General features: G+C 38.2%; 1 protein-coding gene across 27 annotated transcripts in view; it reads right to left on the bottom strand.

Annotated features, from left to right (window-relative positions):
- Positions 1-2,806: 2,806 nt before the first annotated feature.
- LOC130920019 (receptor-type tyrosine-protein phosphatase delta-like) overlaps positions 2,807-14,016 on the bottom strand; it is a 401,349-nt gene continuing 390,139 nt past the window's right edge. For 14 of the 27 annotated variants that reach the window (XM_057842771.1, XM_057842778.1, XM_057842780.1 and 11 more), the window contains 7 exons: positions 13,148-13,433; positions 10,612-10,790; positions 10,405-10,531; positions 8,009-8,134; positions 7,770-7,924; positions 6,164-6,299; positions 2,807-6,083 (listed from right to left, as the gene is read on the bottom strand). In XM_057842771.1, the coding sequence (XP_057698754.1) occupies positions 6,015-6,083; positions 6,164-6,299; positions 7,770-7,924; positions 8,009-8,134; positions 10,405-10,531; positions 10,612-10,790; positions 13,148-13,433 (1,078 nt within the window). In that variant the 3' untranslated portion in view covers positions 2,807-6,014. Of the gene's footprint in view, positions 6,084-6,163; positions 6,300-7,769; positions 7,925-8,008; positions 8,135-10,404; positions 10,541-10,611; positions 10,791-13,147; positions 13,434-14,016 lie in introns of all 27 variants that reach the window. The other 13 variants (XM_057842767.1, XM_057842776.1, XM_057842773.1 and 10 more) reach the window with 1 other exon arrangement.

Below are 14,016 nucleotides of genomic sequence, written 5' to 3'. Positions count from 1 at the left end.
TTACAATTAATTAATCTTTAAGCTGTGAATAACTCGATTAAAAATTTTAATCGTTTGACAGCCCTAATTATTGTCTGTTTGCAGATTGGACAGGACGATTCGTGAGTTATTGTTGTCAGAGCAACGAGTGTTGTGAATTTTGCCACCTCTGCGTCGAAGGGGCTCTTGGACTCTTATCAGTCGTGTTATCAGTTGGATAGCGGGCGTTCTCCGGTGTTCCTTGTGGTGGGACAGGACGTCCCGCCATTTGTTCTGGACTGCCCGGGAGAACTGGTGGTACAGACATGGGGTTGTAGATGTCTTGCCTCGTCAGCGTCAATCTTGCTCAGTCATTTGCACGACGCACACGTTGGGCTTCCGTGATAATAAGGCATCATGTATCTCTTATGCCCTATATTCCGCTTGTTTTCCTTAAGCTATGGTATAAGTGCTATTTATTTTATCTTGGGTGTGTTAGAGTAATACAAACAGTCAAACAGTAAATATGAGAAAAGATACTATTCCCTTCATTGATTATATTAAGTGAGTTAGAGTAATACAGTCGATCTGTAAATATGAAAAAAGATATTATTCCCTTCAAACCCAACAAAGGGTAATTATAAAATACAGAGCCAAAATATGTTTGGTGTCTTTTATTTCACTTGAGTTTATTTGTAACAAATGAAACTTGTGTCAACAAAGAACAGAAATCCAAACAGACCGTGTGTGTTTTGTCATACTTAGGTTTGCACACACTCTGAGAACAAACGTAAGAAAATTAAAAAAGCACTTGTTGACCCGGAGCAGAAAAAAAAACAAAAAAAAAAAACAAAAAGTTTACATATACAGACAGACCAGTTTGAGGTGACTGATCCAAGCAACACACCATTATTTTCATTTTTATACAATTTATAAACTCCAGTTTTATCCATCTACATGATACATTGGGGGGTTAAAATAGAACACTTTCATCGTGAAACTCATTTGTGGTGCAACAAAGCCACAATGTGATGTATTGCACGTATTTTTGTGCCATAACTGGTGAATTCTGGTGCAATCGTTTGTTATATCACTCTGTATATCTCATAAAGTTCATTATATTTTAACCATTTTAGAATTTCAATTAGTCTCTGTGTTCAGTGTTATTTACATATACACATCTGTGTGAGCATTACAGGGTCCATGTTGAGCTAGTTCAAGTAAACTCTTTTTTTCTGTAAGGGTGGGGGTGGGCTAACAGAGTAAGAGGATTTAGTGCATAGTACAAAAGAGAAAGTGCAAGTCTTCCCATTACAGGTGCGACCAACGGGGCATCTCCAAAGTGGTACCATGCATACAAAAAACAGCGGGGGCACAAAGAACAGTGTTATAAGATCAACATGGAAAAGAGGGAAGGACAGGAGACACTCTTGGTTGTGGGGTTTATTTCTGTATGCAAAAAATGTTGGCTTCCCCCCCTTCTTTAATTCAACAATAAAAATGCCTCTTATGTTTTGATCTCACATAGTGGCCAAATGGTGTTTATGAACTCAACTGCGGGGCGATGTCGGTTTCAAAATAATATATGAATATTTTTCAAAATTAGTAGTGTTTAGCATAGCGAACCTTCAAAGGGAAAATAGTCGGCTTGGGGCGTGGTTTATTTTTTGAAGTGGCCCAAACACCTTTCAATAAATTAGAGTGGAGGACACTATTTAAGGAATTGCTTCATTGGAATGTCCACCATGGACATTATTTTATTTATCATATTCAACACCCATACTTTTGAAATATTCAGTGGTACCTCGACATACGATCGCTTCTACACACGATCTTTTTGACATCCAACATAAAATTTGACTCGCCGTTTGTTTCTACATCCGACGAAATGCTTGAAATACGACGATTTATGAGAGCGCTGCAGTTTCTTTGTTTTCTCGCAAGACTGATGCACTGCGTATTTTCTTGTGGGAGAAATCAACATGGGTTCGAAGAATGCTAGTGCAGATGGTGAAAAAAAGGTGAGGCTTACCATTGAAATGAAGATGGAAAGGATAGAAAAATATGAGCGTGGTGTACGTGTCCGTGAACTGGCTGGAAAATACGGCCGTAGAATGTCTACGATCTCTACGGTCCTCCACTGACCTCTGTTCGCCAGTCATTATAATTTAAGGTGATAATTATTATTTTGGTAACATCGTAAAAGAAATCGCCAGCTTCGTCAGGTTTTTAATCCTATACAGTGATCCCTCGCTACTTCGCGCCCTCGGTCTATCGCAGATTTGTTTAAATTAAAAACAAAGAAAATACTGCAATAGAGTTGCTTATTAAAATTAATGTTGACAGATAGTTGTGATTGATCTTGCCAGAGAAGCGGACTTCAAACGCGCTGCATGTTTCAATCATCATTTAACTTGTTAAACAGTTGCTGTGGCAACTTATTGTGTGTAAGTGAGAAAATTTGAGTAGACTCACAGGCTCTGTGTGCGTATGAGCGGGCGGGGGATAAGGAAGCGCGCGCTGGAATGAATGTGTGTGTGGCGACGTTTGAGGCAGCTGGACGGTGTTCTGTTCGCGGTATTGAACGCCACAAGTGATCTTGAGCAGTTTGTAATTACTACATGTCACTCCAGGAGTCACAGCCAAGGGAGGTAACAGGCATTTAATAAACCCAAGCATTTTTCTACTACAGTAGTTAATTCTTGTTTAAAAATAATTCGGTGTGACAGTAACATGTTAGAAACCTCATAATTATTACATTTGAAGTGCTTAAAAAACACATATATGTATATATATATATATATATATATATATATATATATATATATATATATATATATATATATATATATATATAAATGAGGGATCATATTTCAGAACTTGTGCAACACAACATGCCTACTGTCCGCCGCAGCTGAAGCAAACAACAAGAACATGAAAAGTGAAAATAAAAAGTCCTCTCTCACTCTGTTATGTCAGCCACGTGGTGCGTTCGGGTACACCACGCAAAAGTCATCCGCCACATTGGAACCTGATTCGTTACATTATTACAGGTATTATTACTATTATTATAATTCAGATTTTTATTCATAATTTATTTGTTTTGCTCTGTGTAATTGCTATTTGCAATAGTACCATCAGTATTTATTAAGGATTTAGTGTAGTTTTTCGAGCTGTGGAGCCAATTAATGGCATTATAATTAGGGTTGGGTATCGTTTGAATTTTAACAGTTCTGATTCCACGTTTTGATTTAGGTTCCAAATGATTCTCGACTCCGATTCTTTTAACAGGCAGGGTAAAAAAAAAATTGCTTATTCTAATTTTTTAACTTCGATTATTTTTTAAATTATATGAACTTTCAATTAACTTTGCAATGAATTTCTCACAGGGTTATTTTTAACTTGTCAGTTTATCAGTCCTTGAACTTGAATATGATGAAGTTTCTTTCCAAACGAGTGCACTTTCACGTAGAAGTTTAGTTTTCAAAAGCTCAGGGAGAAAACATTTAAACATATTCTTTTGCCTATGTTTTAGAGTGTCTTATGCTGCAGGCATTTATTGTATTGCATCGTTTGTTTTAGGTGGTATTTCTACAAGTTACTTAAGGCCTGACATCTCGCAGATGTCAGGAGTGTTCTGTCCCTTGATCTTAAGTTGACTATTTTTTAAGTTGGATTCACAAGATGTCACTATTGTAACTCCGGACTCTAGTTTTTCTTTGGTTTTGCTATGTCCACTTGGCTTCCCCTAGTGGTGACTTACTGGAAGCAGCAGGCAAAAAGAACATTACTTTCGTTGGAAAAGAATCCGTGAGGTTTACCGACGTTACATACCTCCTCTGCACGTTCTAACAGAGGGTCTGATATCATTTCGGTGTGTTTATTTTGTTGTTATTTATTTTAAGCGAAGCAACACGTTTTTGTGCTAAGCTAAATTAGCAACTTCATTTGATTTGCTCATAACGGAGCTGGTCTTCATGTGGCGTGGTGTTCGGCAGCTATTTTTTCCAGTCGGCGGTCAGGGCATCGAAACTTGGAATCGAAATCGAAAAATTCAAACGTTTCAGGGAGAACCGGAGTGTTAGTCCAGGAATCTATCAATGCTCGACGCTCAACGCTAATTATAATGTATTCTTATGGGAAAAATCCAACTCGACATACGAACATTTCGACTTACAAAGAAGGTCCTGGAACAAATTAACTTCATATGTAGAGGTACCACTGTATATATATTTTTTACTGCAGTTGAGTCTTGGTTGCTGTGCTCATTTCTTCTTCAAAGTGATATGACTGCATTCCATTCAAAGTGATCATTATGATGAGCCACCCTACCATAGAAAAACAAAACACGCACAGTTGTCATATAGTGGAACATAACAAAATTATATATCTTCTTTCTTTCTCTAAGCCGCACGCACAAGCACACAGACGACAAATATACATAAGAGTGCATACGTAAAATACACAGGAACCCTTAAACGTAACGTTATCAAAATAGGCGTGTAATATAAGGCACTAGAAATCTAAACTTAAACTATTCATTGCGGGATGCAGTCATTTGTTGGTAACCGTGACGACAACATTGTCTACTTGGGGTGGTGGTGGAATCAAATGTTTAACATCCTCGTGTCTGGGACATGATGTATCGTTAATATTTAACTTGATCATCATGGCATGTGGCTGCAGTAGGGGAGTGGACACAAAAATATATAGCATACATCTACTTATTGCACACTGAATCAGACAGACACGCGAGTCAGTGGTGAGCATTCCGGTGAGAACGTTGCCTCGACGAAGTCTAGGTGAAGTTTTAAATAGTTTTTCATACCCGCACAAAAACAAAAAAACATTCCGTGCACACTCAACGGATTTGTGATAACCATTCTTCTTTATCCATCATTATCTTGGTAGACACGCAGAATTGAGAATGTTCATGGAACTGGCTGGTAAGGGCACACTTTTTAATACTGATGCCTTGGCCCCTAAACTAAACCTTAATTATACTCCTTAACGCTGACTTTGAAGCTGTATCTCTTAACGTCATTCCTGATCCTGAATCAAACATATTCGAGAATCCTGTGCCTAATTATAAAGATTCAACCCCTGTTGGAACCCTAACCCTGAACACTTTTGTTAAAACGGCAAACCCCAACTGCATCTGATTGTACCTCTTTGGAAAAAAATGGCAACATAAAAAGTATTTAAAGTATAAAAAACAAAAACAAACGGGTGCCTCGCTTCATAAAAGAGCCCACTTTTTTTTTTTTTTTTTTTAAGAAAATGAGTCACATGTTGATATTGTTTTTATGGTGCTTTTTAAACCTCTCGAAATTCCATCCATCAATCCATCCATGCTCAAGATTGCTTATCCTTGTCAGGGTCGGTGAAAGACGGAATTCACCCTGAACCACCTCTCAAAGTTCCCTTACCTTAAATTGTGAAGAATTAATTTTAACTGGTGCTTTTTTTTATTATTATGTGACAGAAATGTAATTTTCCTTAATAGGAAACAAGTGTCTGCTTCCTTAAAAAAACACAAAAAGGGGAACACTTCCTGACATCCATTGTGGGTCTGTGTATTCTCGATAGTGTGTGCTCGGTGAGGTTCCACTCTCCTGTTGGCAATTCTGCGGTGCTTCAAAGTTCCACTTTGTGTCCGTCCACGTGGCGTCCATATGATGGATGCTTTCAAGTTCGTCCATAGATAGAAAAATCAAAAGTCCTGTGATGCTCTATCTGTCATGGTTGGTGATGCTACGTGGTGGATGAGGTGAAAAGTTCCACACCCGTACAATGTAAAACAACCTGGGTGCTCAGAAAATAGCACTGACTGAAACAAAGACAATATTCTGATCAAGTATTGGAGCAAGTTGCTTCTTCAGATTGACCAAGGGGTGTGTTTCAGTCACAGGTTGTCAAGCAGATTACTATGGCTCAGTTAGAGGTTCTCTTTGTGGGTACGAAGGAGCTCCCTTCACTCTGCATGTTGGTGGCGCTCTCTTCACAGACACGTCGCCGCCTAGCAAGTGGATTAGGTGGGACGTGCTATGACACATTTATGTTGCATAATGATCAAAGCTTCCTAGGTACTCCAGACTGGCACGGTAGCAGAACTGGTACTGGTCCTGGGGGAGGGAAAACACACTGGTAAGAATTGCTAAAAAGGTAGAGCATTAGAGAAAGCAACAGCTGTTTGATGGCTGACCTCTGTTTGAACGGTGGCAGGTCTCTGTGTGCGCAGCATCTTGACAGTCTGAAAGATGTCAACAACGCCTTCGTACCGCATCCTCTCTAGTACGATGCTCAGCGTGATGAACACGCCCGTCCGGCCAACTCCAGCGCTGGAGGGAAAGACATTTACGGCGTTAATGCAGTATTGAAAATTGGGATTTTCAAATTGGAATTTTGTCAAAAAAAAAACCTACGGTGGTACTCGATAAAAAAAAATAATTAGGGACTGAAATGAATCTTGACTCGTAGCCAGTGTTGTTAATAACGGTGTTAGAATATAACGGCTTTACAAACGCCGTTATTTTCTTCAGTAGTGAGTAATCTAATTAATTACTTTTCTTATCTCTGCAACACCGTTACCGTTACTGAGGCGGGAAAGGCGTGCGTTACCATGTGGGTTGACTGACGCGATAAAAGTCTGAGAAAGACGGACTCACGGATACGAGAGAGCAGAGAAGGAGTGGGGAGGAGGCAAGGGAGGGTGACGCCATTGCAAACGCGATGCTACTATGCGGCTCCAATAATACCTGACTGTAGCCGATAGCCGACAAACTACGCCCACATGATGCTTCGGTAGATATCACATATACAGTATACAGAACTAGATGCAAATGACAGACACGGCTGCATTAGCAACATGTATAATAAAGAACTAGATGCGTTAGTAAACAGCCGCCATCTTAAAGCAGTAGACCTCTCAGGAAGGCTGTGTTGTAGAGAACCTTCCTAGCGAACCTAAGTAACTTTTTATCTAAAATGCTCCTAAATCGGCAAAATCTTGACTTAAACCTATCTTTAAATGATGACATAGCTTTAAAACTTAGACATGTCAAAAGTAGACAGAAGGGAACTAATGCAATAACGGGAGCAGTTTTAACAACTTTAACGGTTGATTCACAACATTAAATGACTTCCACACATAGCAAAGGTTACTATCTCGTTATCGCAATATCCGCAATACCCCTGTGTCTAGTTAAATTTAAAGTAAAGAATTGGGCTAGGGCCAATTGTCCCAAAAACCCCTTTAAACTTCACATTGTGGGATCTTACTTTTTGGGAGAAGTAATTTCTAACTGTAGTTAATTACTTTTTTAAAGTAAGATTAACAACACTGCTCATAGCCAGTGTTGTCATGAACGCGTTACTGTAATCTGATTACTTTCTTTCAGTGACGAGTAATCTAACACATCTAACGGGAGTCATGCAAACCATTGAGTTAAATGTACTTCTCTACAACTCCACATCGGGCTTGGTGAGGTGGGTGTGTATATCATAGTTGCATGAATGTACATGCATTTTAAACTTTAAACGAACAACTTGCCATTAAAAACAATTGAACAATTGCAAAATTTCAAAAACGAGGCAAATTATGGGAAATTCCCCTCCACTTTTGTGTACTTTGAATCAATTCTTTGTTTGTAGAAAAAAAAAAAAAAAAAAAAAGACGAAAATAATGGAGAGTTTCTCTCCATGAGGCGTGAAAATGCCCCTAACTATACTTATAATTCCTACTATTTCTAACAAGAGTTTGCAAATCGTCCTTCCAAATTTTATGGGAATATACTTGAACAATTCTTTACCTGCAGTGCACGGTAATTGGTCCATCCTGACCAAACTGTTCCTTAGTTTTATGCACTTGGCCAATGAAATCAATGAATCCCTCCCCTGACTTTGGCACTCCTTGTTCTGGCCAATCAGTGAACTGGAATTGACGAACTGTCCGTGATTGGCCATCCTAGAGGAAAGAAAATGCATCACTTATTCCTCTAGGACATTTAACGATTCACCACTGGCGGTTTCTTTAGACTGCATGACTCACTCTGGCGTCGGTAACTTTGAATTCTCGGAGGATGTATTGAGGCATGTTGTATTCGGCCATGGGATCCACCACAAAGTACTGGTACCGAGCTGAGCGCTCAGCTGGCCAATACTGGTGACATTTCTCCTGTATGGACACAACACACAAATCCAAACATCACTTGGGTCGGACTCAGTATGTCTGGAGGGATGTGCTTTTGCCTTGACATTTTATGTTTTTTTTCCACATCATTCCGACAGGATATTGCTTTAGTACAATACATGCTACTACTGTGCTGGTCGGTTTTCCCAGTGTTTTCTCAGTATCACAAACAGTTTTGTCTTCGCAATGTAAAGCTTCTGCTTTCATCATTTAGTCCAAATATAAATGCTCAGCTAGTGAAATTAAAGCAAGTGTGTCTTTAAATTAAAACAGACAACAATAAGCCGTTAACATTAAACCACGCATATTACTTTGTGACTCCATTTTTACGCAGTTAAACAAACAAAATAAAAGCATATAGGATTAGTCAGAAACATTCAGATTTGGCAGAAACAAAAACACAATGAGAGCTTATTTGAATTTAAAAAAAGACAGGTTAGTCAGCTCAACTGTACATTACAAAGAAATTAAAAATGTACAGTGGTAAGTCTCCTTATGAATGTCTCTACATACAGAATTTTCAAGTTAAGGCACGCATTAATGGAAAAATATTGTCTCTTGTTATGAAAGAAATTTCAGGATAAGAAAGGCAAAAATACAGTATGTCTGGTGTTCGCAGCTCCCAGAGTTTACTGAACGTAACATACCTATAGCTGCTCTGCCATTGGCTATTGCCCAGAATTCCTGGCATCCGTGTGGCTCAGAGGGACCTCTACTGTATGTGTGTGTATCTCAGCGTCCGCTCCATTCACCCCTCATGTTCCGACAGCTTGACATAAGTGTATAAACTTAGACTATTTATTCTTGTTTTTTACATGATGCACAACTCAGATTTTATGTTTAGTGTGCAATAATCTAATGGTAACATGTATTTTTTTTACATGTTTTGTTGCATTTTTATGGATTATAAATGATTTATGTCTGAATTTTGGTGGTCTTGGAACAGATTAGGGCATTTAAATGGAAAACGCGGCCTTACTTACAGAATTTTCAGGTTACGAAAATACTTCCAGAACTAATTATTTTCGTAAGTAGAGGTACCACTGTATATCTTGAACAGACACATGTGTTTGTTGAGCGATTAACATTGTATGGTTGAAGACAACAAGCCATTATGAACACTTGAAAAAGAAAGGCTAACCAAAAGTACCAATTTTAGTGCTGCAACGATTAATCCCTTAACTCGAGTAGAAAAAAGATTTGAATTAAATTTTGCTGCTTCGAGTATCCGTTTAATTAAAGTGGCGTTGTTTTGAAAATGTTTGCATTTAGTTTTATTGATTTCCGTGAATACACTGCCTTCTAGTGGCAAAAGTGAATATGACATAACTCATGGCTGAATCCAGCTGCTGCTGCTCCCTGTTAAGACCGACATAAACTAAGTTTTTGTTTGAGCTAATGTTTTTTTTAATGCATTCGTAATGTTGTTTATAGGTATATTTAGCTGTTAGCTGTTTTTTTCTGGGAATATGTGTTTGAACTACTTGTTAAGAGCATTGTAAAAAAAAAAAAAAAAAGTTAGCATTTTATAGCATTTAAGCTGGTGATCTTTTGCTATGTAAGTTAGCCAATTGTTCTTTTGTTGTACTTACATCCTCATTTATTTATTTATTTTTTAATACTGTTTGAGGCTCAGCTCACGTAATTAAAATTTTTTTGTTCCTTGTTCGAGCCAACTAGTTCATCGATTAATTAATAATTAAATTAAAATGTAATCAATTGACCGTAGCTGGACATGAGAAATATATCTTTAAAGTAAAATAATGATCCATTTTCATTTTAATTTACAATTACTTCATTTATAATTATTTACCAATTATCTAATAAATTATCTAATAAAACTCAAATGCTTGAATCAATAATTATCCAATTTTTATGTAAATGAATGAATGAGAAACAACATTCATGTTAAAAAAAAATAAAAAAATTAAAACAACAATTCAGACTGTTACTTGGCATGTAAAAGGTAGTTAATTGACCGTAGTTAGACATGAGAAATATATCTTTAAAGTAAAATAATGATCCATTTTCATTTTAATTTACAATTACTTCATTTATAATTAATTTACCCATTATCTAGTAAATTATTTAATAAAACTTAAATGCTTGAATTAAATTAAATTAAATTAAAACAACAATTCAGACTGTTACTTGGAATATTTTGTTTGACCCATAGGCCTCTGACCAACTGGAATCTTCATCTGACAAATTGAATCATTCTTTATGCTGAAGTGAGAAAAAAGCCGCATCCTTACCCGTCCCATCTCTCTTAGTTTAGTGAGCATGACAACTATGGTCGAGTTGTGCTCCCACAACATCCTCCAGTAGTCCTCCGTGGTCTCTGCTAACGGTCCTTGGGTTGCTATATAGGCCTTCTGTTGCCTAGAGACACTTTGGTTTTACAAACGTTGACACTGCTAAGGAACTTAATACATAGTGGTTGGATTTAAGGTGTGACTTACCTGTATCCATCAATAAAGCTGGCATTGATGTAGTCTGACCCCTCCACTCCTCTGATTGGCTGCAGGGGGACGCGCGTAGTTTCGTATGGCATTATGTTGACGAGTCTGTTCTTGAACTTGTTGCATGGCAGGTTGGCACTGACAAAGCGCGATGTGTGGGCCTTGGCACTGGCCAGGCGCTGAAAGATAAAAGATGACATAAAAAAGTTGAAAAATGCCTCCAACCCCCTTTTGGGAGGAAATACTGGTTTGCTCAGTGGAAGTATGAGCAGACCAAACTGGCAGATTGCGTGTATTCGGCACAGGAATTCCGGGCTGTGAAAAGGACACTCTGAAGCTGCCTTGCACCTCCATACACACCAACATTACAGTATTCCAAAAAAACGCTATCATTACTCCCGAGTGCATGCAATACATGATAAGATTGCCTGGAAAAGAATGGAAGACAAATAAGCAGCGCAGACAGACCCTCACTGAAATGTCTTTAATGCAAGTTTTCTGGCGCACTGCACAAGTGAAATGAGAAAAATCCTATTTACTGGCCAGCCTCAGGGTATACAGTCAGACAAGTGAATAAACAAGAGAATATTATGGGATGGGGGCATAGAAAGGGAAAGGGAGGAGGTGCATAATAAAGACAAATGAAAGAAACAGCAAGAGAATCCAAAATTGGGAGCAGGAAACCACAAGGCCCCGTGTTGTCTCACTGTACATGTGTGACCCTCAACTGATCCTGTAGCCCCAAAACACACACACATACTTTCTCGCACTTGACCAATGCATGACGTCTCAAAATGAGAGAAAACAACAGCGACCAAGCAGAGGGAAACCACAGACTCCAAAGGGAATGAAACAATACCCCTCACTGGGCAACAATAGCTTCTCGCAAAGTAAGCTTCCAATATTGGTGGCTATGGGAAAGCTGTGGGAGAAACAGACCTACTTTATTTACTTTAAGACGGAACTAAGCAAAAAATCCCCTAGAAAAACCCACAAGTTTAGATGCCGTTTGTTTTGGTACTCCTAAGTCTGGTTTTGATCATCAACAATCGAGATGGTCTTATCAAGACAATCCGGGACAAACAGACCATTGTATCTCTTTAAAACATATAATTATTTTAAGTCTGTCCGGATAAAATCATGACGAGTTGGCAACCACGAGGAAAAATAATCTCCATGTGAAGTGTGGTTTATTTAAGATTACAGTGGAACGTGAATGAAGTTGAATCGTTGAGGGGTTTGGCTAGAATCTTTGGAAAAAATATGCCTTGAACGTCACACAAAACTGACTGCTGTCATTCAGGAACACTCTCTGATTAAAGGATTGCCTAAGAAAAAAACACTACAAGTTAGGGGAAATGAGCAAACTCACATTCAAAGACTCCAATGTCATCACTATGTATCACTGCACTCTTATTTGTTAAATCATTACGTGTTCATAAAGGTTTTAAGATTGCAACAATTTACTAGTCAATTCTTGTTCAAGTATATAAGTTGTCTACTTGCTGGAACATATTTTTGCAGTGGGTTCGTGTCAGATTTACAACTTCAATGATGGAAAGTGTATTTCCACATGCTGGTCCGTGGTGCCCAATAACGGAGATGGAATCTGATGAATGAAGCAACCATGCCACGTGTTTTCCATCAATACAAGACTGGAATGAGAGTTCAGAGGGTGCACAGCGCAGTTCATTGTCATTCTGTCGAGGCTGTTGCTACCAGGACAGGAATTCCGGGGCATCAGCAGAAGAGATCACTGTAACAGGCTTTAGTCGAGTATATGAACTGACATGTGGCTTTTTACCAAGAACTGAACTTCTGGGACAACATTACTTTTTTTCCATTAGCGATCCACATTTGCCTCTTAAAATAGTCAGTAAAACGGTCTTTTCCTTTGAATCAGAAGGTAAAATCCCATAATCCTTTTCAATTTTAACCATCCATCCGGACTTTATGAAGATACTCAGAGGGGGGCTGTTAGAACTAAAAGAGGCTCCAACAGCTTCAGGAAAGACGCTGTCAGAGACCATCAAGGTCAGAATATCCATGCTTACGCATACGGTCTGTTCTTTCAAAGAGGGTTCCCCTCTATGATTTTCTAATAAAAAGCCACAATATGAAGAATTGCTGGTTTAGTTACTAACAATTTCCAGGACAAGGCTATTTTCCCTCAGTAAAGTAATTTCTTCATAATTTATTTTACTTTGTAATTTCTCAATTAGCCTTGGACATAAAGTTCAAGGATCATTAACCTTCTTTCTCGATGTATTTAATAATTGTGCAAGAGCTTCATAAGTTATAATCTACTAAACTAAATTCCACGTCAAATCATAGGATGCCAAGTTGTTTAATGGTACATGAATTTCATACTGAAAGTGCAGAAGCTCAGCGTAAAACAAATGTGCTGATTTATTCTGATTTGATAATAACACGCAATTGGTTGTGCTGTGGTTTACATACTGTAAATGATTTCTTCCAGCTGTTCTCTAAGTTCCAGTTTGTGAAAGAGGCTACTCTATTGTTGTTAATTGCTCACCTTGAACTCCAGCTCCATGCCGGTGACATTGTCGCCAGGCTCAATCTGCGTCAGCCGCTGGATGTATGAGTACAGGTTCCTGGCAGGGACCTCCGTGTTCCCGCAGGTCACCGCTTCCAGCAGCGCATCATATATGAAGATATACTGGTCCTCAGTCTGGACCATGTAGTTTCTCTGGGAGCGCATTAGCGTAACGTGACCGTAGATGTCCACGGTCTTCTCGTGCTTGATCCGTTCCACCATGGCGTCGATCACAATGAAACAACCTGTACGGCCCACTCCGGCACTGAATGGGTGAAAGGTTAAAATAATGTCATGTATATTTCCAGTGTTGTAAATCTTACTTTAAAAAAGTAATTAAAAACAGTTACAAATCACTTCTCCCAAAAAGTAATTGAGTTAGTAACTCAGTTGCCTCAACGTTAGAGTAATTAGTTACTCGGCAAAGTAACTGACGTTACTTTTCATATTCTACACGTTATCAAATATTTTTAAAGTAACTAATTGAATTGAACTGTCTTTTTCATAAAAAAAAAAAAAAAAAAAAAAGTCATCCTTTTTACTAGGGTTGGGAATCTCTGGCATGAAGCCGATTCGATATGTACCTAGATACACAGGTTACGATTCGATTAAAAAAACGATACATTTTTATGGCCGAGCAATTCGATACAGTTTAAGAACTATACGGTTCGATACAGAGTGAAAACGATACGATAGTAAACATTTGTTGTGTGTGTTCGTACAGTATTTTAAACATATAAAAAAGACCACATTTCTAATAGCAAAATTAAACAACAAAATTTCATACCAATGTTAAGTTTAATTTTTTTATGTAAAAAAATTAAGGCTTACTATATGACCGTCATTTT

The sequence above is a fragment of the Corythoichthys intestinalis genome, chromosome 8 (genome assembly GCF_030265065.1).
Source record: "Corythoichthys intestinalis isolate RoL2023-P3 chromosome 8, ASM3026506v1, whole genome shotgun sequence".
NCBI lineage: Eukaryota > Metazoa > Chordata > Actinopteri > Syngnathiformes > Syngnathidae > Corythoichthys > Corythoichthys intestinalis.
Note: the sequence above shows the minus strand (reverse complement) of the source record. Positions and strands in the feature narration are given on the sequence as shown.